Genomic DNA, 27,459 nt, shown 5'->3' with positions numbered 1-27,459 from the left:
TAATGAGTTGCTTAAAGTTGACATAAGTACAGAATAAAATGGAGTGTTAGCCACTTGAACTAATGCTATTTTAGGACTAAAAACACACCTCCGAAGATTACCCCCATGAGCTCTGCCCAGAGAATTATGGGTATTGAAATAATGGGTATTTGCATACAAAATCAAAACCAGACTACTCAACTCCACTTCTAAGCCATAGAATTACTATGTCAATGACATGAAGCACCTGGTTTTTCTTTTCCCTATAAATTTATCTTCTTGCCCCTAGTTTTTTGCTAACATTGTTTTGGAACTTAGCCCATTTTAATTGGCATTACAATTATAATAAATTTTGCTCCTTGACTTAAAGATGGGATCAAACCTACAAATTTCTTTTGCGATACCTCGTGATGCTGGTCTAGAATCCCAAACCTTTTTGGGGTCCCTTTTGAACCCAACATTACAATGTAATTATTATATTTACAAACTGTAATTTGTTTAGTTAATATTTCAATTGCTTAAAAAGTAATGTAAAGCATTTCCTTAGATTCTGATTGTTTTTCTTCCTCCCCCTCTCTTTTTAGTTTTCTCTTTTCCTCTTTCAGAATGAGGAAATTTGTTTTACTTGCATCTGTTCCCACTCTGGGCAGCTTGTTGGTACAGTTAGAAAACTGGGCTTGGAATCAGGAAGACTCATTTTCATGAATTCAAATGCAGCCTCAGATATTTATTAGCTGTGTTATCTTGCACAAATCACTTAACCCGGTTTGCTTTTGTTCATCATCTTTAAAATGAGCTACAGAAGGAAATGGGAAACTATTCCAGTAGCTTTGCCGAAAACAAAACAAAAAAAACCTACCCTAATGGGGTCATGAAAAGTCAGACATGACTGAAAAACAATGAACAACAAATTCCCTCCCTGGTATTATCCTCTATGTTAAAATTTGTCTTTCAAGCACCTATCTGGGATGTACTTCTTAGTTTGATATAACTGTGTATGTGTGTTCAACTTAATTTCTGAAAATATACACTCATATTATGACAAAATTGGGACACTAATGCATTGCTTCTGGAGTTGTGAAATGATCCAATCATTCTAGAGAGTAATTTGGAATTATACTCAAAAGGCTTTAAAACTGTATATCCTTTGATCCAGCTATAATATCACTACTAGGTCTGTACCCAAAGAAATTATAAAAAAGGGGAAAAGACCCACATGTACAAAAATGTTTCTAGCAGCTCTCTTTGTGGTGGCAAGGAATTGGAAATTGAATGGATGCCCATAAATTGGGGAATGAATTCAATTATGTGTATATGTTTGCATATATCTGAATATATGTACATATAATATGTATGTATGTATATATATATATATGCATATCTGTATATACTGTAGTATATTTATAAAATTGCATTACTCTTTTAGTGTCTAAAATCTTATATTTTTGTTTTTGTATAGTTATGGATTCATTGAATGTGCCAGAATTCACTCCAAAACATGGGGTCCCTTCAAGGCCTAAAGATTACTTTACTGGTGCCAGCCCTTTTCAAAGACAACTAGCATCAGTCAGAAAGCAGACTCCATTTGGTCAGACACCATCTCGAAGGAAAATTCCTCAGTGCTCACCATTGCAAGTAAGCTTTATATAGTCTTTATTTCTTACTTCAGGGGATCCATAGTTAACATATTAGCTAGATTTTGTTTTTATTTTTGTTTTTTTTAAACCATTGTACAGCATGACTTCTTCAGGTCTTCAATAGATAATTTTATCTCTTTCTGTGGATAAAAATAGGTCATCTGCTGGCTAGCTTTGTGGTTATCAATATAATGGCTTACATTTATATAATGCTTTAAAGTTTACTACAATGATTTTTTTAGGGCCTACTGTTTTTTTTTCTTTTTTTTTTTCTCTACGCTCTACTCCTCTTCTGCCTAATAACCGGGCCCAGCCTGTTTCTTTTCTGGAACTTGCACATAAGAGACTGGAAACATCAATGAGCCCACAGACATTCATTAAGCACTTATTACATACCAGTCACTATGCTAAGCTCTGGAGATCCAACGACAAAAGTGAAAACATTTCCTGTCCTCAGGAAGTGGCTGTATACTACATGCCATTTAACCCTAGTCATTTAACCCCAATTGCCTCAGTCAAAAAAAAAAAAATTAAATAACATAACTTTAAACCCTGGCAACATGTTTATGTGAATTTTTCTGTCTCTGTTCAGCTGTATATGAGTAGAAGTGAGATATTAAATAGTGGAAATAATCTCAGAGTGGAGTTTTATATATCAAGGTTTGATTGGTGATGATAAAGGAGCAAAGAATTTTAGTAGAGAATGATACATAATTAGAATTATTAAATGAAGACTGAGTTAAAAAACGGAAGAAAGGGTGATGACTTGGAGGATGAGGACAACAAATAGATTTGGTAGGAATAAGGCTAAGGAAAAAATGAAGTGACATAAATTGTGATCAGATAAAGGATTTTCAGAGTTCTTGATCATGGAAGTGTAATATTTGTGGGTGACATTGACCTCAGGGTTATGACCATCTTTATGTGTCGCTGATGAACAGTTCATGGAAGTTGAGTATTTTTAAAGTATGTTCTTTTTGGGAAGCTTTAGTTGTTAGGAAACTTTTCCTTACATAGGATCTAAACTTGCTTCTCTAAAGCTTCTATCCATACTCCAGCATTTGTAATCTGGGAACAAAGTGGAGCAAGTCTAGTTCTTTTTTTTGTGACAGCCCTTCATGTTCCTTTTTTTTTTTTTTTTTTTCTGAAGCAATTGGAGTTAAATGACTTGCCCAGGGCCACACAGCTATGAAGTGTTAAGTGTCTGAGACCAGATTTGAACTCAGGTCCTTCTGATTTCAGGGCTGGTGCTCTATCCACTGCACCACTGAGTTGTCCCAGCCCCTCATGTTCTTGAAGAACGCTGTTGTTACTCTTAAGTCTTTAGTTTTCTGTTCACAAGATCATCTAAGTACTTAAATGTATAGCTTGGCCAATCTCAGTGAGATGAGCATGTAGTTGTTCATACAGATGTGGAAACATCAAGCTTGAGATCCTTAGTTCTTGTGTTTAATATCTAGGTAAAGCGGAATTAGCTATGAATGAACAAATTTAAAATTTTAATTCTTATTTTGAGAGACTGAAGGTGTTCAGAAGCCAATTCCCTTCTCTGAAGTGCAAGCTTATTTTATTAGAATTTACAAAATCATTCAAATGGGCTCTTTTTGTTCAGTTACCACACAAACTAGCTGCCAATCCTTTTAACTCTTTACTGAATTACCTATAAGATACAAAAAAAGCATTTCTACTACATAAATGGAGCAAGACATAACTCATTTTTTCCTTAATGTTTACAAAGCACTTTGCTCAACATACTTTGCTCAAAAAGCAGGGATCAAATAGTAGGATACATTTTGTAATTATATTGAACTTTTAAAAAAATAGCACTAGTTAAATTTCATCAGCAATTTAATAGAATGCCCATTAATATAGTTATGTTCTTTTTCTTAACTTTTTGATCTTCACAATAAAGAGAAGTGATAGTTTTTTGCTCTTTTTCTTCAAGATTTACAATGACAAAATGTCTAAAGAGCTTTTGAAATCTTCACTTTTAAAACATAATTATGTAAATATGTATAGAATCTGTTATCTGTGTTGTTTGCCCATGTAAACACTCCAGGACTAAATATTAATTTAAAGTTATTTTTCAGTTTATCTCTCACTATATTAATATATAAGATTTTATATATGACATAGTTGAGAACCAATAAATTGGTCACATATGTCTTTTTGATTAATCTTCTGTAAATATAGTTATGAGTTAGTTAGCATTGTAAATGATGTTGACCTTGTGGGTATAAGTGATAGAGCTAGGGTATAAACAGAAGAATATCATTCTGTATTGAGCATCTACTGTGTAGTAGTAGGGAAAACAGAGAAGGGTGGGAAAGACCCCCACCCCCAATAAAGGAAAGTGAGAAATAAGAAAAGAGATTATCTATAAAAAAGAAAAGTGAGAAATAAGAAAAGAGTTTATGGTAGAGAGTGGTAAAATGCCATCAATACTTTTCAGAAATTATAGGCTAATTACCCTTGGATTAGAATATATAAAGTCTTAAACACTAAGAACAAATTGCCACTTTTATCCTTAAAACCTTAATATCTCTCTTGATTTTAGGAAAATGTTGACCCACAAAAGATTGCCTTTCTTCTGCATAAACAGTGGACCTTATATTCGCTGACTCCCATGTATAAGTTCTCCTACACTAATCTTAAAAAGTATTCTACACTTCTAAAGGCTTTCCTTGCTGCTGAAAAGCAGAAAGGACTGGCTGTGGACATGGGAGAGGATTGTAAATTCAAAGTGATTTTCTCCATTCTCTCAGGAATGAAAGGAACACATCGGGACCCTGCAGCATTTCTTGTTCAGGTATGAGATATATTTGCACATGCTTTTTTTCATGTTTATATGATTAAGACTGAATAGAATGTATAGATAGCTGAGTGATTTTAATTTTCCACTGAAATTAGAAATTTTTAGGTGTGTGCCTTCCAGTCTAGATATATGATTTTAGAACCCATTTCCTATTATTTATTAATCTGGTAATTTACAAAAATTTTATATTTTTATTTTGACAAATTAAGTCAACTTTTATCTTTATACACTTTTTTTTTGTGCTTTATTCAGTTTCATTTCTGCTGCCCTCTTATTCCTTCTTGTCTGATGCTTAATATTGCTTATTTAAGCTTCTTCTTCAAATGATGAATAGAAAAAGATTAAAATCAGCCTATATTAATCCTATGTTGAATGTATCACAACTGGTGGATTAAGAACTGGTCTGAGGAAAAATACGAAACTTTTGATTTAATATAGATTATTGCTTCACTTGCATATTTTAATACTTTCCACAATAATACATGTAGTAAAGTGATGACTCTTATCCTTGTCATTGAGATCATATTTGAATTAAATTCAGTATCTCTGTCATTGAACATAAGAGTTGAGGGCAGGGGGAACTCTCATCATATATGATTTGGAAGTTGTTTGCAGTATACTTCTTGTAATACTAATTTTAGAAATATTATGGTTAATAAAATTGAGAATTAGAGATTCCATAATATATGTCTTTGTGATTGACTTTTATTAAGTTTGTCTAGGAGTCAGCAACCTGAATTGTCTACTATACTTATGACTATCAGGGTAGGATCCAAAACAAATCAATTTATAGAATTTACAGAATCTGAGAGCTGGAAGAGACTTTAGAGGCCATCTAATCTAAATCATACCTGGATCAGAATCTTTGAGTGAAAACTTTAGGGCAAAAGAATCTGTTATCACCCAAAGAAATCCATTCCATTTTGTAGAAGTCATAATTTTAATGAAATTTTTAGCAGTAAGCTGCAATTGTTTATTGGAATCAGTTAATTTCTCCTTATATTGACCTGAAGTAGGACTTTTCTGTAACTTCCAAGTCTACCCTCTCTGGCTAAGCAGAATAAGTCTAATATCTTTTCCATGTAATATCTGTTCAGATATTTTTGATAAGCCTCATGTCAGTCAATAGACATTTATAGATACTGTTAAGTGTTAGAGATACAAAAGGAAAGAAAAATAATCTTTGCTCTTTAGGAGTTTATATTTTAATGTGATTCACAGCATGTTTGCAAACAAAGTATCTACAAGGTAGATACAGAGTAGATGGAAGTTAGGGAGAAAGGCACTAGCAACCAGAGGAACTAGGAAATACCTCCTATCAAATGCATTTGAACTGAGTCTTGAGGGAAACAAAGACCCTCTCAGGGGAAGTGAAGAAGGAACATTTCTGGGAATTGGGGGTACAGCCACAGAGACAAGGAGTAGTGTATCCTATGTGAATAAGTCTGCTACTGCTGGACTGTAGAGGGTATGGAAAGGAGTCACATGTAAGAAAGTTGGAAAAATAGGGGTTCCAATGAAGAGCTTTTAATATCAAAAGTTTAGATTTGATCCTAAAAGAAATAGGTAGCCATTGGGGTTTATTGAGTAGGGGATAATGTGATTAGACCTATCCTTCAGGAAAAATCATTTTGGCAGATATGTGGATGATGGACTGGATAGAGGGGAGGCTTGAGTTAGTGGAAACAGTTAGAAAACTATTGCAGTGGTCCAGATGAGGGCTGAGAATTACCTAGAACAGAATAGTGTATAGAGAAGGGAATGAATGTAGGAAATGTTCTAGAGGTATAAATGATAAAATCTGCAACTGCTTGAATTTAAGATTAGGAAGAAAAGGAAGTCAAGGATAATGTTGCTATGTAGAGCCTGGTTGACTTGCTCTTGAATTATACTCTTAATACCAATTGCCTACTGAATATTTCAAATTGGATTTCCTTTAGAATATCTCAGATTCACTAAGTCTAAAACATATAAAACTTTTTGTCTTTCTCTACATAATTTTATTTTTTTAAAGAATCACCTCATACTGAGCTCAGCCCAACCATTTCTTTCAAACTTCCCAAATAATAATAATCATAAGAGTATTGCCAATATTTTCATATACACAAAATAATTTCATTTCATTGACTTCCTTCTTTAATGTTTATTTTATATTTCTCCTGAATGTTATATGTTGAATTTTTCCTTAAATTCGGGGGGGGTTTGTCACAAAAGCCTGAAAGTTTTTCAGTTCATTAAATATCTAATTTTTTTTTTTCCATTTAGGATTATATTTAACTTTGTTCAGTAAATTAACCTTGGGGGTAATCCAGCTCTTTTGCTCCATGGAATATAATATTCCAAGACCCATAGTACTTGTATTTTTTGTGTGCTTGAGATCATGTGACATTTCTCATTGAAAAAGAATGGCTTTTTTTTAGCTCCATTATCTTCCTTTCAGTATAAAACTAGATTTTATCTATCACCATAGTAATTATCTATGGTTGGATTCTTTCCTTTGCTTACTCATTTTATTTATTTGTTTATTTTGTTTTTAGCAGCTATTAATGTAATCAGATTGTAGTTCTGAGGTATGGGAAATGATGTCCCAAATCTCAGGTCCTTTTGTTATTTTCTGAGGTCTATCTTGGGGGTCAATCTTGGTCTCTCTCCTCTCCTTTTTTGCTGAAACATTTGGGGTTCAGTGACAGGATCACATAGCTAGGTGTTAAGTGTCTGAGACCAGATTTGAACTCAGGTTCTCCTGACTTCAGAGCTGGGGCTCTATCCACTGTGCCACCTAGCAGCCCAACTCCTCTTCTTCTCTAAGCCACAACTAGGATCCCCAACATACTCTCCCATAAATAATCTTGTTCACAGCTGTCCCTTCAGTGGCTGCAAACTCCAGCTATCCTCTTTGCCTTGAAACTAAAGCCAGGGATTCTGTTCTCCTGCAACTGCCCACAGCCAATAGGGACCCTAACCCTCAATAGTGTTCTCACCAGGTATGTGCTAGCTCCTTCTTGTAGTCATAACGCGGGATGTATCTGGTTAGTAGAAATGTGCTTGGTGTCCCTTGACAAAGGAAAGTCCTCAATCTTTCCCTATTCAGCTGTCAGACCTCCCTCACTCTCCAATCACACACACACACACACACACAGTCTGCAAAATAATAAGTTTCTAAGGCTGAGGCTGCCCATCAACTTCGGTACCCCCAGGGCTTCTTGTTTATTGATTCTTTTTTTTTTTTTTTTTGCTGAGGCTATTGGGGTTAAGTGACTTGCCCAGGGTCACACAGCTAGGAAGTATTAAGTATCTGAGTTCAGATTTGAACTCGGGTCCTCCTGACTTCAGGGTTGGTGCTCTATCCACTGTGCCACCTAGGTGCCCCTTCTTGGTTGATTCTTTAGAGTTGGCCTGGAGGTGTTTGTACTTCACTCAGGTTGAACCTTCACTCCTGAAGATCTGGTCTTTCCTGAGGTTTTCTCAAATTGTCTTTGGAGAACAACTATTTTACTCTGTGTTTATTTTGGCTGTTCTGAGGTGATGTTCTGTTTTTTGTGGAGAAAATTTGGAGAGCTGAAAGTTTTCTGACTTACTTTGCCATCTTTCAGAATCTTCTAGAGGAGAAAGCATTTTTGAGCAAAGTGAGTAACGTTATTATATTTATATCTTTGGAATGTTACTTTGGTAACTGAGCAGATGAATTGCACAGAGGAGAGAACTTGAGAAAGCAGGGAAAGCAAATGGGAGTTTAGAACATTCATTGGAATAGTCTAGGAGGTGATAAGAGTCTGAACGGTAGCTTTGTGAGTAGACAGAAGAAAATAGATTTGAGAGAATTGACAAGATTTGGCAACTGGTTGAAATTAGAGACCTGAGGGGAAAAGAAGAGCCAAGGATGACTTTGGGACTGGAAAACTGAGAACCTGAAATATATAGTGACACCTTCATCAAAATAGGAGAGGGATCAGTGTAGGTGGTAGGGCAGTATGTTTTGTTTTTGACTTATGAAATTTGAGGTGCCTTGGGAACATGCAGGTGGAGATAACTAGCAGGCAAAGGACAACTTCTGATTGTAAATTAGAAGGGATAAGGTTGGTGATACAGAATTAGGAGTCATTTGTATGGAGATCATAAGTGAACTCACAGGAAATCATTCAGAGAAGAGAAGATCCAGAGCAGAGTTTTGGGTGACACCCACCCAAAGGGAAATGGATATGGGTAATGATCTGGCAAAGGAAACTAAGAAAGAGCAATGAGATGGAAAGAAAACCAGGAATAAGTAGTGTCATAGAAGCCAATGGAGCCAGAAATATCTAGGAGAAGGGATATCTCAAAAGCAGAGTAGTGAAATAAAAGGTTATTGGATTTAGCAATTAAAAAAAAAATTGGAAATTTTGGAAAGAATAGTTTCAATTGAATGGTGTAGTCAGAAGCTTTTTTGCAAGGCTTTGAAGAACTAGTGTGTTGTGAGAAACTGGAGACAACAAATATAGGCAATTAAAAAAAATTGAAGCTTTTTATTTCCAAAACATTGACCCTTGCAAAACCTTGTGTTCCAGTTTCATCTTTTTCCCTTCACCTCTTCTTCTAGATGGCAAGTAATCCAATATATGTTAAACGTGGTAAAAAATATATGTAAATTGAATTAAGCATACATATTTATACAATTATCTTGCTGCACAAGAAAAATCTGATTTAAAAAAGAAAAATGAGAAAGAAAATAAAATTCAAGCAAACAACAAAAGAAATGAAAATGCTCTTTTATGATCCATACCAGTTTCCACAGCCCTCTCTCTGGGTGTATAGATGGCTCTCATCATCACAAGATCATTGGAATTGGCCTGAATTATCTCATTGTTGAGAAGAGCCACGTCATTGTATAATCTTGCTGTTGCTGTGTACTGTATTCTTGTTCTGCTCATTTTACTTAGCATCAGTTCATGTAAGTCTCTTCAGGCTTCTCTGAAATTACCCCTGCTGTTCATTTCTTATAGAACAATAATATTCCATAACATCCATATACCATAACTTATTCAGCCATTCTCCAATTGATGGGCATCTACTCACTTTCCAGTTTCTTGCCACTACAAAAAGGGCTGCCACAAACATTTTTGCACATGTGGAACCCTTTCCCTCCTTTAAGATCTCTTTGGGATGTAAGCCCAGTAGAAACACTAGGCAATTTTTTAAATGGGGGTTTGGTTATGAAAGAGAAGAGAGAGAAAGGATTATAGCATCAAATGAATAATTATGTGACTAATGAAAATCTAAAGACAGTGGTAGGAAGCTGGGAAGGAACTAGTGTGTGGAGATAGCTGATGAGAAAAAGAATAAGCTGTCAGAGGACGCAGAATGGTAGGGATCAGAAACATGAACAGTGGAACTTGGGCAAGAAGATTGGCCACCCCTTCTTCAGAGCTTAGAGCAATGGGGAGAATGGGAGCATGATATGGAGCTTCTTGAGATATAGAATAGGGGAAAAGGAGCTCACAGAAAACAGCTTCAGTTTCTTCAGTAAAGTAGGATATGAGAGCTTTTGTTAACATGTCTATGAGAGGAGATGGCGGATAAGGGATTTGAACAAGGAAGAGGTTTGAAATAGCCGTTGTGGGTAGTGTATTTAGTCAGTTAGGAGGAATATAAAATTGAGACTCCAGTTGAGATGAGTTAACAAATTTGTAATTGATCTGATTGCATGACTTTTTCCAAAGGTTTTCAATTGCACATTAGGATTATTGAAGTTCTCAAATCTCTCCTCACTTTATTCCACCCTTCACTCAACTGCCAGACAATCTTTCTAAAGCAAAGATTTGATCATATCATGCCTTCTATTCAACAGATTCTATTATTAGACTTCCTTTGACCTTCAGGATCAAATATAAAATCCTCTCTCATTCCAAACTTTATGACCTGGTCCTACTTCCTATTTCCTACTTTTCTGGTCCTTTCCTTTTCCTTCTTAAACCTTACTACCCTCTCCTCCCCATACACTTGTGTACTCTAATCTAAGTATCATATGATCGCTTTGTTATTCTTCAAACAAAACATTTCATCTCCACATGCTAGGCATTTTTGCTTATTGTCCCATATCTGGAATGTTCTCCCTCCTTGTTTGTTTCTCCTGACTTCCTTAAAAATCTTAAATTCTACCTTCTGCAAGTTTTTTCTGGTCCTCTTTACTTCTAATGGCTACTTCTTTGCATGTAGTTTTCCTGATAGAATGTGAGCTCCTTGAGAGGAGGAACCATCCTTTGTTTCCTGAATGCTTGAAACAGTGCTTAGTACGTGGTAGACCCCTTGGGCAGTCTGGTGAAGCCTGTGGGTCCCTAATAAGAATAATATGTTTAAATTTCTAAAATAAGATAGTATGAAAAAGGAAAATAAAGATGTAATTTCCCTCCAAGTTTATAGACCACTTAAAATCTATTCACAGACTTCTTAGGGGCTTCTGGATTAAGAACTGGACTAGAGATTCTGTAGAAGCCTTCCTGTGCTACATCCTTCCCAGATCATCATGCTGGAGTCCAAAAGGACTAGCTTTCAAAGTGAGAGGACCTGGGTTCAAATTCTTCGTGGTCCACTTCCTCATTGGGTTAATTACTTAAATATTCTTTTGTATGCTTCTTTACATGTAAAATGTGGAAGGTGTTGGAAGACTGCTGAGGTTCCTTCAAGTTCTAATTCTCTGGTCTTGTCTCTGGATATTGATACACTATTAAATAGGTTAAATGTGTGCACCATGCTCCAATACTCTTGGCTTTTACTGGTTTTACAGTGATAAACGTATGATCATGAAAGTGGGAGGAAGACCTGATTTTTTAAAACCTTAATTGGAAAAAATCTTTGCGTCATATTTGTTCTCTGGAAAGGAAGAGGAAAAGAATATATGGCGATATTTGAGTAATGTAGAAACAAAAGATATTAGTAAAATCTATTTTAAAAATCAATAAGAAGTTAAAAAACTTAATTGAAAAGACATTTGTTTTTTCAATTCCTGATAAAGTATGTTGGTTGTTATAATAAAAACAAATTAGGAGAAATAGGAATTTGTTCAGTGGGTGGTTGAATTTGAATATTTTAATGTATTTTTTTTTTCTCACAGGTTGTATCCAAATCCCAATTGTCATCAAAGAATTCAGAAGATAAAGTGATATGGACAGGTTGGTTTTGCTGTGTGTATGGAGATAGTCTTCTAGAGAATGTGCCAGATGATTTTACCTGTCTACCGTTGTTCCTTGCAAATGGAGCAGAGTCTAATACAACCTTAATTGGAACTTGGTTTCAGAAAACCTTTGATTGTCGCTTTACTCGATTAACAATCAGTGCATTCAATCTTTCCTGGATGGCTGCTATGTGGACTTCATGTAATATGGAACATTGTAGGGCTGCTACAGAATTGCTTTGGTCTGTACCCTGTAGCCCTCAGAGTTTGGACATTTCTTATGCAATAAATCCTGAAGATGCAAAAGCTTTGTGGGACAGTGTCCACCAAACACCTGAGGAAATAACACAGGAGGAAGTTGATCTATTCATAGACTGCCTTTGTTCACATTTTTACAGACATTTCAAAATCAATTTGTCAGCTACAAGATTGGTCTGTGTGTCAACATCTGTAGCTTCTGCACATACTGATGGGAAAATAAAGGTTAGTTGAGCAGTTGAATTAGAATTAATTAGTTTTGCTTTATGACATAGCTTATAAAACAAGTAACAATTCGATTTTTTAAATTAACAGTAAGGAAAGTGTAAAAAAATCACTTGTGAGTATGAGATCTGTACAATTTATTTACAGGTAGATTTATTTACAAAGAGGACAACTTTATTATACTACTGTACATAATGTATTTTTATTTCGTTGATAAATTTCTGCTTGAGTTCTTTCCCACTTAATTTTTATGCTTCTTTAAGGTTTGCAAAATGTTTATATATATATACAATGTCTCATTTGAGGATTCTCACAACCACCTTATGGAATAGATGCTATTACCTATCTATATATCTATTTATTTTTTCTTGCTGAGGCAATTGGGGTTAAGTGACTTGCCTAGGGTCACACAGCTAGGAAGTGTTAAATGTCAGAGGCCAGATTTGAACTCAGGTTCTCCTGAATTCAGGGCTAGTGCTCTACCCACTGCACCACCTAGCTGCCCTATTAATAAGTGCTATTATTATCCTCATTTTACAAATGAGGAAACTGAGACCAAGAGAGGTTATATTACTTGCCCAGAATCATAGCTAGTGAATGTCTGAAGCTGCCTTTAAATTTACTCCATTCATGGTGCCATCCAGCTGTCTATGGACAAATTATTGGACCCGAACGATCCCATTTCCTTTACTATAAAACAGGACATTGGACAGGGAGCCAGAAGTCCTGACTCTGATGCTGGATAGCTATCTGGCTTTGGGCAAGTCATTTCACATATCTGGGCCTCAGTTTTGCCTTTTGTAAAATGAAGGGGTTGGACTTAAATAAAGGGTTCTTACTCTTTTTTTGTGGTTTGGATTCCTTTGGAGCTTTGGTAAAAGCCTGTGGGATCCTCAAAATACAGTTTGTAAATGCTTAAAATAAAACGCATGAGATTTCAAAAAAATCCAGTTCTCTTTAAATAGTTAACAAAATAGAAGAAAAGCACAAGTTCACATGCTTCAAATAAAGATTAGATAATCCAAAAGGTCCTTGCCAGTGATCAGTCCTATGAGTTTATGTTCCTGTGAGCCTATATGAAAAAAAGACTACAGGTAAAAAAAGTAAGCCATGTTTTATAAGAGTTCATTTGTCTATTCAAATGTCTTTTGTAGATTGTTTCTATCATAGTAATAGCTAGCTTTTATATAGTGCTTTAAGGTTTGCAAAAGTGCTTTACAGATACTTCATTTTAGATTGTGAGGGAGATGCTATTATGATCCCCATTTTACAGATGAGGAAACTGAGGCAGACAGAGGTTTAATTGACTTGCCCAGGGTCCCACATCTAGTAAGTTTCTGAGGCCAGATTTGAACTCAGGTCCTCCCGACTCCAAGTTCAGCACTCTGTCCAGAGTCATCTAGCTACATCAACCAACAAGGTAAGTTACTAAGGCATAAAAACTGTGTAAGGACTTTTAATTGTGAGTTTAAGTTTAAACAATATAAAACATAAATCATCATAGAACTGAAATGAGCTTGAGTTGTTATTATGGGACAGCAATTTTAGCTGCTAAAAGCTCATACTTTTTGTCTTTTTTTTTTTTTTTGTTTGTTTTGTTTCTAAGAAGTATTTTTAAAGGGGGATGGGGGAAGTAGGTTGGGGAGACTGAGTTTCCCTGTCTCCCACAGGCTGGAAGTTCAGGGGCCACTCTGGGACAGATGCTAATGTTGACTGGTACAGAAGCTTTGTATGTCCAGCTTATGCCACTGTACCCTTCTGTAACTAAAAAAAATAGTAAAAACAATAGCTAACATTTTATTTACTGTCTACTGAATGCCAGGCCTTTTGCTGAGCATTTATATTTTCTCATTTGAACTTCATCCCAACAACTCTTTGAGATAGATGGTGTTACTTTCCCTATTTTACAGAACTGAGGCCAACAGGTGAAGTGACTTGCCCTCTTAAGAGTCATATAGCTAGTAAGTGTCTAAAGTTGGGTTTGAAATTGGGCCTTTCTGGCTCCAGGCCCCCAAGCTCTATCTACTCTCTCTACTGTACCATCTATCTACCCTTTGCTTCTGGGGGTCACCATATTAATGTTGGGTTTTGTAGGGACATGCCATTAGCATTAGTTCTACTTTAGCACCATCTGACCCTAAAGTTCTTGATAAAGTTGCCAGATAAATTGACCTATTGAATGTATGAGATGATTATAACAAAATTACACCCCCAAAAATTAACCTTTTAAATATCACAGAATCTCAGGTAGGCAAAGCAACCTCAGTGACTATGAAGTCTTAAATTGCAGTGGAATTCTTTCCACAATTCTCTACTTAAAAGTCTCTAGAGGAAGAGAATCTACTGTGTCCCAAAAGTTTATTTCACTTTGAGGCAGTTCTAATTATTAGGAAATCTTTGTTGTACTAAAGTCTGTCCATTTACAATTTACACTCATTTTGTCTTACCAATGGGCAGTGCTGGGCATGATATACTCTTTCTCTTGAAAACGCTTCAACCTTTCCCCTCTGCCAAATTAAATCTTTTTCAGTTTCTTTTACTTATCTTCATATAGTGTAGTCTTAATAGTTGTCTCACCACATAACATATTTTGGACACATTCCAATTTATCATTGTCGTCTAAAATGGGGTTCCCCAAATGAAGACAGTATTACAGATGGAGGCCTGTGCATAGTGGATTATCATCTTTCTCTTGTAGACAATATGCTTTTCTCTAGAAAAATGTAACCCATAATCTTATTAGCATTTTTGATTGTTAAATCATGCCGTTTACTCTTCATAAAATCTTGAGCTCTTTTTTCAGAACTGATGTCTAGCCATGTCTTTGCTATTCCATACTTGTGAAGATGATTTTTTTGAACTCACTTAATCCTGTTACATTTCATCTTTATTTGGCTCATCTTTTTAGATCCTTTGCCTTCCAACATTATAGCTTTTATTCTTAACTTTTTAAGTGCAGATTTATTAAGGATTTTTGTTAAATTAACTGATAAAAATACCACATGTAGCACAAGGCCATAGAAAAAGTGGCATTCTCCATTCATTCCAAGTTGAAAATTCCCTATTAATGACTATTATTTGGGTATAGTTTTACAGCTCATTTAGTTTTTTTGCTGAGCAACTGGGGTTAAATGACTTGGCCTGGGGTCACACAGCTAGGAAGTATTAAGTGTCTGAGATCACATTTGAACTCAGGTCCTCCTCATTTCAAGGCTGGTGCTCTATCCCCTGCACCACCTAGCTGCCCCACAGATCATTTAGATTTTATCAGAATATAAAAATATTTAGCCTAGTGACTGTAAGCCTTTTTGAGTATCATCTTATTTAAATGTCACATGACAGCAGTTGTATTATTATGCATTAAGAAAATACTATGAATTCAGTAATGTTTTATATTTATTAATAATTGTACCTACCTTCATTTGACAATTAGTAATGTATTTGTTTATGAAACATTGAGTTTGCTGAAGGTATCTAGTTCAACAACTATTTATTTTGTACCTCCTTTTTACAGAGTAGGAAAGCAAAGACAATCATCAGCAAACTAACTCATAAAATAGCATTTACATTATTTTAAGGTTTTAAAAATGCTTTTCATATATCATCTTTTATCTTCACAACAATTTTGTGAGATAGATGCTATTATTTTTATTTCCATTTTACTGATGAGGAAAATGAGGCTAAAAGAGGTTAAGCAATGAAAAATCATCTCTACCTAAAGTAGCTTACATTTTTCTGGGTGGTACAACATGAAAATTAAGAAGAAAGGTTTGAGGAATAAAGCAGTGACAATTAAAAGCACCAAGAAAGACTTCTTTGTAGAAATTTGTATTTGAGATGAGCCTTGATCTGAAGAATATTCAAATATTCCAACAGATTCAGGGAAGGAAGCATTTTAGGCACAGCAACAGGAGATGAAAGACTAATAAGTTCAGGGAACAAAGTTGGCCAACTATTAGTCTGAATGTCAGGTGTGAAAAGGGGAAGAAAGAGGAAATGAGTCTAGAAATTGAACTGGAGCTCAATTGTAAAGGGTTTTAAGTGGCAGGCTGAGAATTTTGTGTTTTATCTTAGAATCAATAGGGAGCCACTGAAGATTCTCATTCAGGGAATGACATTGAAAGATCTATATTTCCATTATATTCTTTTGACAGTTTGTGGAGAATGAAGAAGGAAGAGTGCTTATGATTTGTGGAGCTCCCCAGAATTGAGCAGTTCCCAGGGATTTGTTTCATGATCTCTAATCTAGCCCTCATTTGCTACACAAGGAAAACATGAGAGACTATTAAATATTTTGCTAAACTCTAGGTATGTTACATCTACAGCATTCTAATAAGGCAGCAAGGTGCCATGGTGCATGAGTATTGCACTTGGCAACAGCAATATCTGAGTTTGGATACTAGCTAAGTCTGTAATCCTGGGCAAGCCATTTAACTCTTCCCATACTCAGGTTTCTCATATGTAAAATGGTAATAATAACTTTTAAAAATGTTAGCTATTATTACTGCTACCACCAGGACAGCTTTTCTGTTAGAAAATGAAGTTTGGGGGGACTTCTTGGTTTTTAATGAACTGTTGCCTCTTAGTGTACATAAATGATTTCACAGAAGGTATTGGTTTTAGCCAACAAATGTATTAAACTATTTTTAGGTGCCCACTGTGTGTTAAGTACCAGAGAAACAAAGGCAAAAACATTGCAACATTTTCCCAGGAATTAAACCAAACTCACTAATCCATTCTTTGCAGACCCCTGCTTTTTTACTCGTTTGCAGTTGGGATGGTCACTCTTATTAGTCTTGTGAGATTTTTGTTTAAATAAAGTTGCAGTGGTTTGATAATCACATAATTAAGTGAGAGCTGAAGAATCTTAGAGGTCATCTATCCAACTCCTTTATTTTGATGAGATAAGGGAAGCACAAAATATATTAAAGCATTTGTCTTGAGATCATACAGCTAGTAAGTGGCAGAGCCAAGTAGAATCAAATGGGAGAGCTAAGATTCAAAGTGAGGTCCTCTTACTGTAAACAGGGCACTTGTTCCATTATACAATAATAGTAATAATAATAAAGGTTTGCAACCTTTTATGTGCATATGCTGTCCTTAAAGAATTAATGCAGTTTTGCTAATTTATTTTTTAAGTTTAATCTGTTCTAAGACTTTTGGGATTTTAATCTGTACTAAGACTTTTGGGACATCTTATATTCAATCATCACAGGATAATGTATGATCACAGTTTAGCTCTTGAAGGGATTCTATAGTCCTGTGGAAGAACAATATCTCAGGTATCTCTCCATTTTTCAGATGAGCAAACTAATTCTCAGACTGTCAAGTGACTTGCTTGTGATACTACTAGTATCTAGAGAGAGGTGGGGCTCCTGTGCTCTTTCCATTTATATCATGTAGCACCTCTAACCAAATATGCAGGTATTTTCCTTCGGCAGTGTGATTGAGTAGACATCACTCTGACTCTGATGTTAAAGGATCTGTATTTGAATTCTTATGTCAGTTTTCTCATCTATTAAATGAGGGCTTTAGACCAGATGATTTCTAAGGTTCCTCTCAGTTACAAATCTACTATCCTCTGACTTTCTGGGCCTATTGGTTTGAATTTGTTGAGGTTAGATAAACAGTTTTCTTATTTATATGCTTTACATCCCTCTTGTTCTGATTTTCTGGTAAAAAAGGAATTCAGTTAAGCAAAACAGACCATCACACTGACCATGCAACAGCATTTCCTTTGATCTATATCTATAGCCCATCCCTGCTTTCCAAAGAAAAGAGTTAGGATTCAAAATTGGATCTGTAAGATAGGGATTGATTATTTAGGTTCTCACATCCTTTTCTCACTTAGTTTGGGTTTCAGCTCCTCTTTCCCCATTTCTGTTTTATCTTTCCCTATCTAAATGTATGGTAGAAAAAAAGGAGCAAAGAGCTGAGTAAGTAGTTCTGTCATCTCTCCAGTATCCAGTAGTATCAAACCATCTCTAATGAGAAATGTTCTTTGTCCTGCTAAAGAGTTTTCTCTTTCCCTGAAACTTTTTTTTAGAAATCTCTTTATATTCCACATTGTGTTCATCACTAGCATCAATCATTTGAAGTTGAGCTATATGGATTCTGACGTTCCTTTTTTACATTATTTTTCCTCAACTGCTTTTTCATCTTCTGTAAAAGGCTTTCAAAGATGTAAGCTATACAATGAATTCTTCTAATTTGCTAGACAGTGCCTCCTTTTTTTCCTTCTTCAAAATCTGATTGATCCTACTTCCATAATACTGTCTCCATTTGATAAGTGGATGGGTAAGAATCAAGTCAAGAAACACTGAATATTCAAAAGCTGAAGTAAAGGGCTGCCATTTCCAAAAAAAATTTTTTTCCCCCCTCTAATTCCCTTTTCCTAAAGATAGTCCTTTTTCCTGAGGAGGGCGATCTCTGCTTCTAACCACACCTTCCTGCTTCCACTAATTTTTCTTGTGTAGGAAGATCACCTCAATTTCTTTAACTTAAGCCTCTCAGTTACCAGGATGGATTTAGCATTTTTGGCTCCTATATCAGAAATGTTGGCACACTACTAAGATCACTAGATCTTTTTCATATAAACTGTTATCTAGCCATCTTATGCTTCTGAAACTGAACAAATATCAGAATTTACATTTATTTTTGTTAAGTTTCATTAGATTGAGGGCTCTAGCCAGCTGAGATTTTTGTATCCTGAATCTGTCATTTAGTGCTATCTACTACATCTTGCTTTGTGTCATCTGCAGATTTGATGAACATGCTATTTATACTTTTATCCAAGTCACTGGCAAAACTTTGGAACATTACTAAGCTAACACAGATCCTTGGGCCTTGGGCTTTTGCACTGGAGAGGAGCTGCCATGTTGACATTGAATCATTAACTGCTCATCCCATTGCCTTTATTTATCCTCCTTTTTTTTTATAAGATAGCTTTACACAAGCGCACACACATACACACATACCATAGAGGAAAAAAGATTTTTTCATGGTTATTCATAAAATGCAATACCTGACAGCAGAAATCATTGCATTTAATAATGCAATGTTTAGCTCTATTTTGTTTAATAATATTTTAGCTATCAGTGTGATGTAAAAGTGGTATTGTAATTCAAATAAACTACTTTAAAACATATTTCTTTTGCTATAGTTTAACCTCAAACATTTCTTTCTTTTGCAGATTCTTTGTAGCAAATATTTGATTGGAGTGTTGACATTTCTGACAGAACTGGCAATTTTTCAAATTGAGTGACTTTATGGGGACTATGCCTTGTGAATTGATTATATACTCTTTTTACCAGTAAGCTGTTTGGCTGAAATGGGCCTGGTATGTTATTGCTGATGCCTGAAGTGGCCATAGTTTTTCACATCCATCATGGTGCCTGAGAAGTGTTTCAGTAGGGAAGTCTTAACAAGGAGCCATAAGAATGGAGAAAGCAGCAGTGGCTGATTGTCATACAAGATGACCTTCAATGGCAACACCCAGCATCATTGGAAATTGCTGATTTTCATTGTTCATCACTATTTTTTATTTCATTGGAACTCCTCTTTGAAATAGGCTTGTGGCACTAAAACAAGTCTTTTTTTTTTTTTTAAACTACATTTGAAAGCATAACCCCAATTGACATCCTATACTCATCTAGTCCCAAGACATTCTAATTCATTTTTCTGGAGTGAAACAAAAGCATTTGCAGAGAAAAAGCAAGAGGGAATGGATTTATGTGCAAAACTTTGACTGCTAATCTGCTTTTTTTGTAATGACATTACTTATTTTGCACTGTTGAATTAAATATGCAGATTTTAATGACAAAGTGTTTGATTTTAAGATTATAATTTTTAAGGTTTTCATTGTCATCTCTGATTATGGAGAAACAGCCTAACTACTTTTTCTCATTTTTAAAAATTCTAATTGAAAGCAAATTGGCTACTTAACTTGCACTCCAATTAATTTACTTAAGCAAAATTAAGTACCTACTTGGCAGATTCTAAGCCCAATGATCAATGAATTGACATATTATTGGATTTAAGCTTTTGGGGGGCAGGGATTGTTGTATTTTTGCTCTTCTTTATACGTCTAGCACTTATTTGTTTATTGCCACATTAATGCTGATTTTTAAAAAAATAAAACTGGAAGGCACAAGGAAGTTGCAGATGAAGGAAAAGGTGACTTCTTGGAAAGACAAAGAAGTTGGCATAATTGGTTTATTAGGTGCCCAAAGGTAATAAAAGACAATTTTTGAGATATTAGGTCAGCTTACTTTGCAGTGTGCATAGTATTTTGCATAAGAAAAAAGACAGTCATTGAGATGGATTGCATTTTATGTACCAAAATCTACTGGAGAGATGAAGAGGCAGAGAAATTCTGTTTTATAACTTTATAAGATGCTTCAAATTAAGTAAGCATATTCTGATATACTTAATAACTTCAGTGCAACTACAGGTACAGGGAAAATGAAAAGCATTTTGGACATAACTCAAGTTTAAGGATGAAAGAAGCCAAAGACTTGCAAACTATTCCGGAGCCTTAAACCTAAATACCATGAATACTTTATTGAAGAAGGAATGACAAAGTCTAAAAAAATTATCTTGTGCAGGAAACTGGTTATTGATGAGAGTTCTATTAGACTCACCTATTGACTAGTGGAAGCAAAGATCAAGTTCAACATCAGATTAGAAGTTTATACCAAACTGAATCAAATAAGCAGCTGTTCTCAAAAAAAAAAAAAAAAAAGACAAAATAGAAAAAAGGCAAAATTAATGAATTTGAATATCACTATTTCCTGCAAAATCTTAAACAATATTAGAAAAACCTAGATAAAGCTATCCAGCAAGTGGGGTAAATCCTCCAGGGAATTTATGGGAAAATATAAACAAGAATGACACAAGAAAACAAGTTATGAATAGGTTGCTATCTGTACCACTGAAGAAATTGCTAAAAGCACACATTCATTAAAATGCTGAAACTTTAGTAAAGAAGAAATGAATTCTTTTAGAGGAAGAAAACAATCTGAGAAATCAGCACCTGAGAGATTAGGAAAACATTTTCGTCTGCACAGGTGATGACTGTCTGCACATGATAGACTGAATTTATGTTTTTACTCAGTATTTTAAATTGAATTTTGCTGTAAGCCTTTATTTTTTTTGGAGGGTGGAGTATGGGGAGGAGACAACTGGGGCTAAGTGATTTGCCCAGGGTCATCCAGCTAATAAGTGTCTTTGAGAGCACACTTGGACTCATCCTCCTGATTCCAAGGCTGGTGCTCTATCCACACTGCACCACCTAGCTGCCTGCCTGTTTGTTTTATAAACATTTCATATTTGCAATTAAAACAGTTAAAAATCTGAATATGGTTTTTGCTAAAAATCATTTTTGAATAGCAACATTTAGGATATATAAGCTTATATATAAAAATAAGTTATGTATTTGTCTTGATAACAGTTGCTGGTCTAATATGTATTTTAATCTCATGGGTGCTCATACTTCCCTAGTTGTAATTTAACTTTTTACATCAGAAAAGGTTCACCTTCCAAAATCTAAATATCTGATTCAATTCAAAGCCTCAAATGGTGTTTTCACTTCCTTTCACTCTTAATTCTCTGTAGTTTGGCTTCCATCCTCATCATTTAATTAAAACTGCTTTCCAGAATGATCCAAAATTTCTGAGTTATATCTAATGGCCATTTCTTAATCTTTATCCATCCATTCTTAATCTCTCTGTAGCCTTGACACTATCATTCAGCCCCTTTTTAATACTTGAGTCTAGTTTTTTTCCTTCTTTTGGTTCTCCTACATGTCTGCACAGGTTAGGTTTTAGAGTCAGCAAAGAAAGTAAAAATTTAGCACAGGCAAAATTACTCTATAAAAACTGTGGGATACCTAGAACTAACTTCAAGGTCTAATAATTTATAGGAGACAATGTATTTACTGAATAAAATACTAAACATGAAGAAACCTGAGGGCTTCTGGAAGCAGAAAATAGAAGCAGAAGATCCACTTAATGTTGCTGGATAATTCTATGTATACAATTATAGTAATATTTATTAAGTGCTGAATAAATTAGAATAAATTGGAATAAATTAAATGGCCATGATTTAATTCTACTGGAAAACTTTAAACTGCCTCTTTATTGCTTGGAATTTTTTGGACCTGGTCAAGAGTTTCACTGTTGTTAAAGAAAGAGCAAGACTGATACCAAAGAAGTCTTACTGTGTCTACTTAATTCACTTCAGCAAATAGTTATTAAATGCCTGCTGTGTGTAATGAAAAAATCCTTTTCTTAATGAGTTTAAGTTGGTGGTTTATGTATGTTTAGGAAGGAAGAGACAAACAAACACTGTTTGGACAGGTAGTAGAGGAGTTAAGAGGTGGCACTTATGTTGTGGGAATGTAGGTATAGATATTGATCATTTGTTTCAGTCCTGATTCTTCGTAACCCCATTTGGGGTTTTCTTGGCAAAGAGATTATAGTGTTTGCCATTGCCCCTTCCAGTTCATTTGCAGTTTAGGGGAGTTTGGAAGAGGAATGGAGGGATGGGGTATTAATTGGGGGAAGATCTAGTGGAGTCAGGCAGGGTCATACACAGCCAGGGTATATTAGTTAGGACTTAAGGCCAGGGGTCTTTGTACTGGGCCATATTATATTGCATTTTCACTGCGTCCTATATGGGGGGGGGGGGGTTTGAGGGAATGTATGACATACATAGAATGAAAAGCTATGGAATGGAGGGTTTGTGAGTCATATCATGACATGTTTTCATCAAAGTACTACACAGTAGGCACTTGTAAATTTGGCAGCGTGGAGATAGAAGATTGGGGTTCCTGTTCTGTTACTTAGCTGTATGACCTTAGGTCATACCTAACCTCTAACTCCAATTTGCTCATCTGTAAAATGAGGTAATTAGACTAGGTGATGCTATTTGAAAGCTTTTCTACTTCTAAATCTAAAGATGAGAAGATCCTCAGATGTTATGACGTATATCGTGTTCGCAAACTGAAGCTTAAATATAACTGGTTTTCATAGATATCTAAACTTGTTTAAACTGCTAAAGCCCTTTAAAGGGCCGTGTTGAGATTTACAGACATATTACACTGAAATACCTATGCTCTAAATTCAACTTTATAAAGTTATCATGGATGTCTCTTAGGCTCAAAATATTTCACTGACCTAGAATACCTATTTTCTTTAAATTAGGAATTCTTAAATTTTTGTTTGACATGGATCTCTTTGCAAGTCTGATGAAGCAAATGGATAGCTTCCCACTCTCATAATGTTTTGAAGTGAAAAAAGTAGATACACAATTATTACTAAGGAAAAATAAAGATTTTTTCTGATTCAAATTCAAGGACTCGCTGAAATCTATTAGTAGATTTTTTGAGGGTCCATGAACTTCAGGTTAAGAACCCCTGCTTTAAATGTTGTCCAACTCACTTTCTGTAAGAAAATGGGAACTGAATATTTTTCAAAATGCAAAAAGTGATTTAAAAAACAGAATGGGAATGAAAAGACCTAGAATTTAACAGTATGCCACAGATTTTTTAATAATATCAGCTAATGATAATAGAGCACTTTGAGGTCTAAAAAGCACTTTACACGTTAACTTATCTGATCCTCATAACTCTTATGAGGCAGCTGCTATTATTAAGAGATTAAGCAACTTGCCCAGTGTCACATAACTAGGGTCTGAGGCAGCAATCAAGATTCAAATCTTCCTGATTAAGTCTTGAGCCCAATCTCCTGTGCCACCCCTGCTGTCTTCTGGCAATTCTTAATTAAGCTTGGCATAGTAATACCACTTTCTTTGCATTAAAGCCTGAATTCCTAACTTCAAGACTTGGAAGCTAGACCACTGAATAATGTAAAGATACCTTAACCATTATGAATATATAGTTCTGCAACAATTTTAATTTTCTGGAGCCATACACTATCCAAACCATTTTAGTACAAAAGCTTTGCAGTTAGTTATTGACATAGAATCCAGGTCTCACAAGCTATGCATAGAACAGAGTGATTGGGAGTTGCTCCAGCTTTTCTTCTAACACTTTAATTTTCAACTCTCTTCCACTTCTATCTTCTTTCTATCTTTTTAAAAATTTCCTTTTGTCTCATTTTTTCTTCCATTCTCTATTTGCTTAAACTTTTAAAAGGTTGCTATTCTTCCCTACCGCCGCCATTAAGTATTAATGATCTCTCAAAGAGTATGTTAAACTATATAATTAAGCTTACTAATTTTGATCACTATTTTTAAAATTATAAATTACTCACATCTGAACTGTAAAAACAACATTGCTTCCATTAGGTATTCTGTAAAACCAGTAAATGGTAGCTGGACAGTTGCCTAAACAAAAAGGAACAAGCACTAAATAGCATTAAAGAAATTTATTAAGGTAAACACTATTTTTTAAACAAGTTACTCATGCTAGAAAAAGCATAAATGATACATGTAAACAACTGTTTACCAAATACTTCTTTTTTTCTTGTAAAGGTGCAAATGATTTTTGAATGTAAACACAAGAATTGCCAACCATTTCTGTTGGGGAAAAAAGGGATGGTCATTCACTTTTGTTGTCATTATAGAAGTCTTATTCCAAGACTTTCATATCAAGCACATGAATAAGGAAAAAAAGAAAAAACCCCAGAAGAAAGGAGGGGTTTTTTTTTTATAACATTGCTTTTCCTTTTCAGTAACCTTACATGCTTAGCTCTTCACCAGCAAGGATGAAGGCAACGAAGTGTAGCTTTGCACAACAAACAAAATATTGTTAGACACCTCAATTGGTTTCTGCTCACTAACATGGACTCTTGCTACATGAACTGTAGAATCCCATCTTGTCGCAGGTAGGCCTCAGCCTCTCCAGGCTTACTCACCAAGTGCAAGGACTTGCAAAACAGTGTCCACTGAGGGGGAGACATCACCTCTCCTTGCTGGTCCAAAGTAGCAATAAGGAAATAGAAAGCAAAGTTGCTTCGGTTTTCAATGCTTTTGAGCAAGAACTCTTGCAGAGTTGCAGATGAATCTGCAGGGTTCTCCAGGCAGTATGGGAGGGTACCCTACTGGCTTTTTAGAGGCACTGAGCAGAGCTCTAGTTCTAGCAGAAAAACGTAAGAGGAACATTGTTTTAAAAAGACTGGAATAAAATCAGTCAATGAACAAATTCATATAGGAAAACAAGAATCAAAGTTGTCACTGAAGAAAACTGCAGCATTTGAGAGTCTAGACTTCTTTTCTTGACATTCCTTTTTTCTGTTTTATTTTTTAATGACTTTCAAGTCATGTGAAACTTTAATAAGAAGGCTGACTACTTAACATATTTAATTGCTGATCCTTAGGAGCTGATCCATCATATATAGTTTTGGAATTGGAATACCCTGAAAAAAAATTGGTTATATGTAGTCTTACCCCCCCAAATGAGCATTTTTCAAAGTCAATCACTTTAAAATAACGATTATGGGTTTTGTTGTTTACCTTTTTTTTTTCCTTCTTCTTTTGGTGATGAGTACAAAGAAAAACAGATAGACATGTAACAGATGAAAACATGTAGACATTTAACAGATGAAAACAAAAAATAAATATTCTTCTGCACATTGTCAAAAACTTGTGCAAAGGTGGCATCTTGTAGGTCAAGTACTTTTTTCTGAAGCTTTCTGTAAATAAGGCAAAAGTAATGTTTTCAGTATCATTTTCCACTTTTGCCCACTCCACACTACAGTTTCCACTATGTGGGAAACCGTTTCATTTCATCTTGGAAGAGGCAACTTGTTCCCTTTGCCAGACTCCCAACACATCTCTTAGTTCTGGGGTCTGGCTTACGCTGGAGTGCTCTGAAGGTTTTTTGCTCAAAAAGCATATTGGTATTTAAAAAATTAAAATACAAGCGAAGCTTCAACGTGTTGAGAAGAGTCCAGCCAATGCAGTTTCCAATAGCTGCTCTTTCAGGAAAGTCACTGGATTTATATTTCCACATTGAGGCACCGGCAAAGAATAAAATTTGATCTGTTTTCAAAACCTCACACAGCTCCAAAGTCAACGAGTCTTTTCCACTAGACACACAGGCATATATGTGAATGAGAACCATGGGGCTTCCTCACAGACGCTTACCATATGTGAGACTCACAATGTGTCATTTTAATCACACCTACACCACCCCCTAGCCGACGATAATTCATACCACCATATAACCTGCAAAAAAAGAAATAGAGTCAGATTTTCTAATAGTTTAATTTCTGTTCACAAACTAGTCAAGTAAATCCAGCACAAGATGATAACAAATCAACCAAAAATATTTATTGAGCATAAAAGTTTCTCTGGTATGGCGTATCTTGTAGTTAAAAATGAAAAACAAAATATGGCAAGGTGTAACTTTGGGGCTTTCTCCACTCAAATTTCATTTTAAAAATCAGTCACCCCGTCAATATGCCTTTATCAATTGTCTATCATATACTAGAAACTCTGCTAGGCAAAAGGGGAAAAAGCAAAAAAAAAAAATGAAACAGAATGAAATCCCCCTCCCTCCCCCAAAAAAATCCCTCCAAAATCCAAGCCCAACGTAAAAACATCATTCATTGCTGGGAGTATTCATGTACAATCAATACAACAAAATATTTTGGAGTTTATAACAGAATTTGATTCCTGTGATAGGACATGGTAATCAAACAACTAATGTGTCACAGGTTGTCCTGAAAGAGGCATGTCCAGAATACCAGATGGGATAGTGATGCATTTGTTGAGGTCACAAGTCCTGAGGAACTTATGGTGCTGAGAACACTGTACCTGAAAGGAAACCAATAGAGGGAGACCAGGGAAGAAGGCAAGGGGGCTCGAGGCCACATTGTTCAAAGACCAAAAGAAATAGAAGCTATTCAGCCTGGAGGAGAAAAGATTCAGGGAACATGACAGGAAGTTGAATAGAAGAGATATTTAAAAATGTATTCAGAAATAGAATCAAAGGATGGAAAATGCTGGGAGGCAAAACTGAGAACTGTTCAAGGAGCTGCTTCACTAGGGAACATCAAGGAAAAGCTGGGTGACTTGACTGATGCTGAGAAGATGCTATGGCAAGGATCTCACACAGGTACAAATGCATTTGGGTTTGATGGCCTCTGAAATCCTCTCCAACTCTTAAGTTTTTGTGACAGACTAAATCACCATTACCCATTTCAGTTTGCTGGCCATCTAGTTCTTTAACCTAAAGAGGAGAGGACCAAGGACTCTGGGATTAAAAATTTAAAAAGCTCAAGATTCCAAGTTTGCCAAATTCCAAGCAGATTATTTCTTTTTTTCATTTTTTAATCTGAAATATTAAAATGGATGTTGCTACATTTAACACTGGAAAGAAACCTGGCTTCTCAGTTCTTTTCCATGTAAACTATTATAATTTTCCTTTTTTT

General features: G+C 35.3%; 2 protein-coding genes across 3 annotated transcripts in view; one reads left to right on the top strand and one right to left on the bottom strand.

Annotated features, from left to right (window-relative positions):
• Nucleotides 1-22,182, top strand: part of CENPL (centromere protein L) — a 31,592-nt gene extending 9,410 nt beyond the window's left edge. Inside the window, exons 2-6 of one of the 2 annotated variants that reach the window (XR_012489011.1) lie at nt 1,439-1,614; nt 4,174-4,425; nt 11,519-12,061; nt 13,335-13,481; nt 19,254-22,182. Coding sequence is in view for 1 of the 2 variants with exons in the window: in XM_074308381.1 (XP_074164482.1) it covers nt 1,441-1,614; nt 4,174-4,425; nt 11,519-12,061; nt 19,254-19,325 (1,041 nt within the window). In the remaining variant the exon portion in view is untranslated. The remainder of the gene's footprint in view (nt 1-1,438; nt 1,615-4,173; nt 4,426-11,518; nt 12,062-13,334; nt 13,482-19,253) is intronic. The other variant, XM_074308381.1, reaches the window with a different exon arrangement.
• KLHL20 (kelch like family member 20) overlaps nt 20,434-27,459 on the bottom strand; it is a 62,582-nt gene continuing 55,556 nt past the window's right edge. Inside the window, exon 12 of the mRNA XM_074308377.1 lies at nt 20,434-26,251. Coding sequence (XP_074164478.1) covers nt 26,167-26,251 — 85 coding nt within the window. The 3' untranslated portion in view covers nt 20,434-26,166. The remainder of the gene's footprint in view (nt 26,252-27,459) is intronic.

The sequence above is a fragment of the Sminthopsis crassicaudata genome, chromosome 4 (assembly GCF_048593235.1).
Source record: "Sminthopsis crassicaudata isolate SCR6 chromosome 4, ASM4859323v1, whole genome shotgun sequence".
Taxonomy (NCBI): Eukaryota; Metazoa; Chordata; class Mammalia; order Dasyuromorphia; family Dasyuridae; genus Sminthopsis; species Sminthopsis crassicaudata.
Note: the sequence above shows the minus strand (reverse complement) of the source record. Positions and strands in the feature narration are given on the sequence as shown.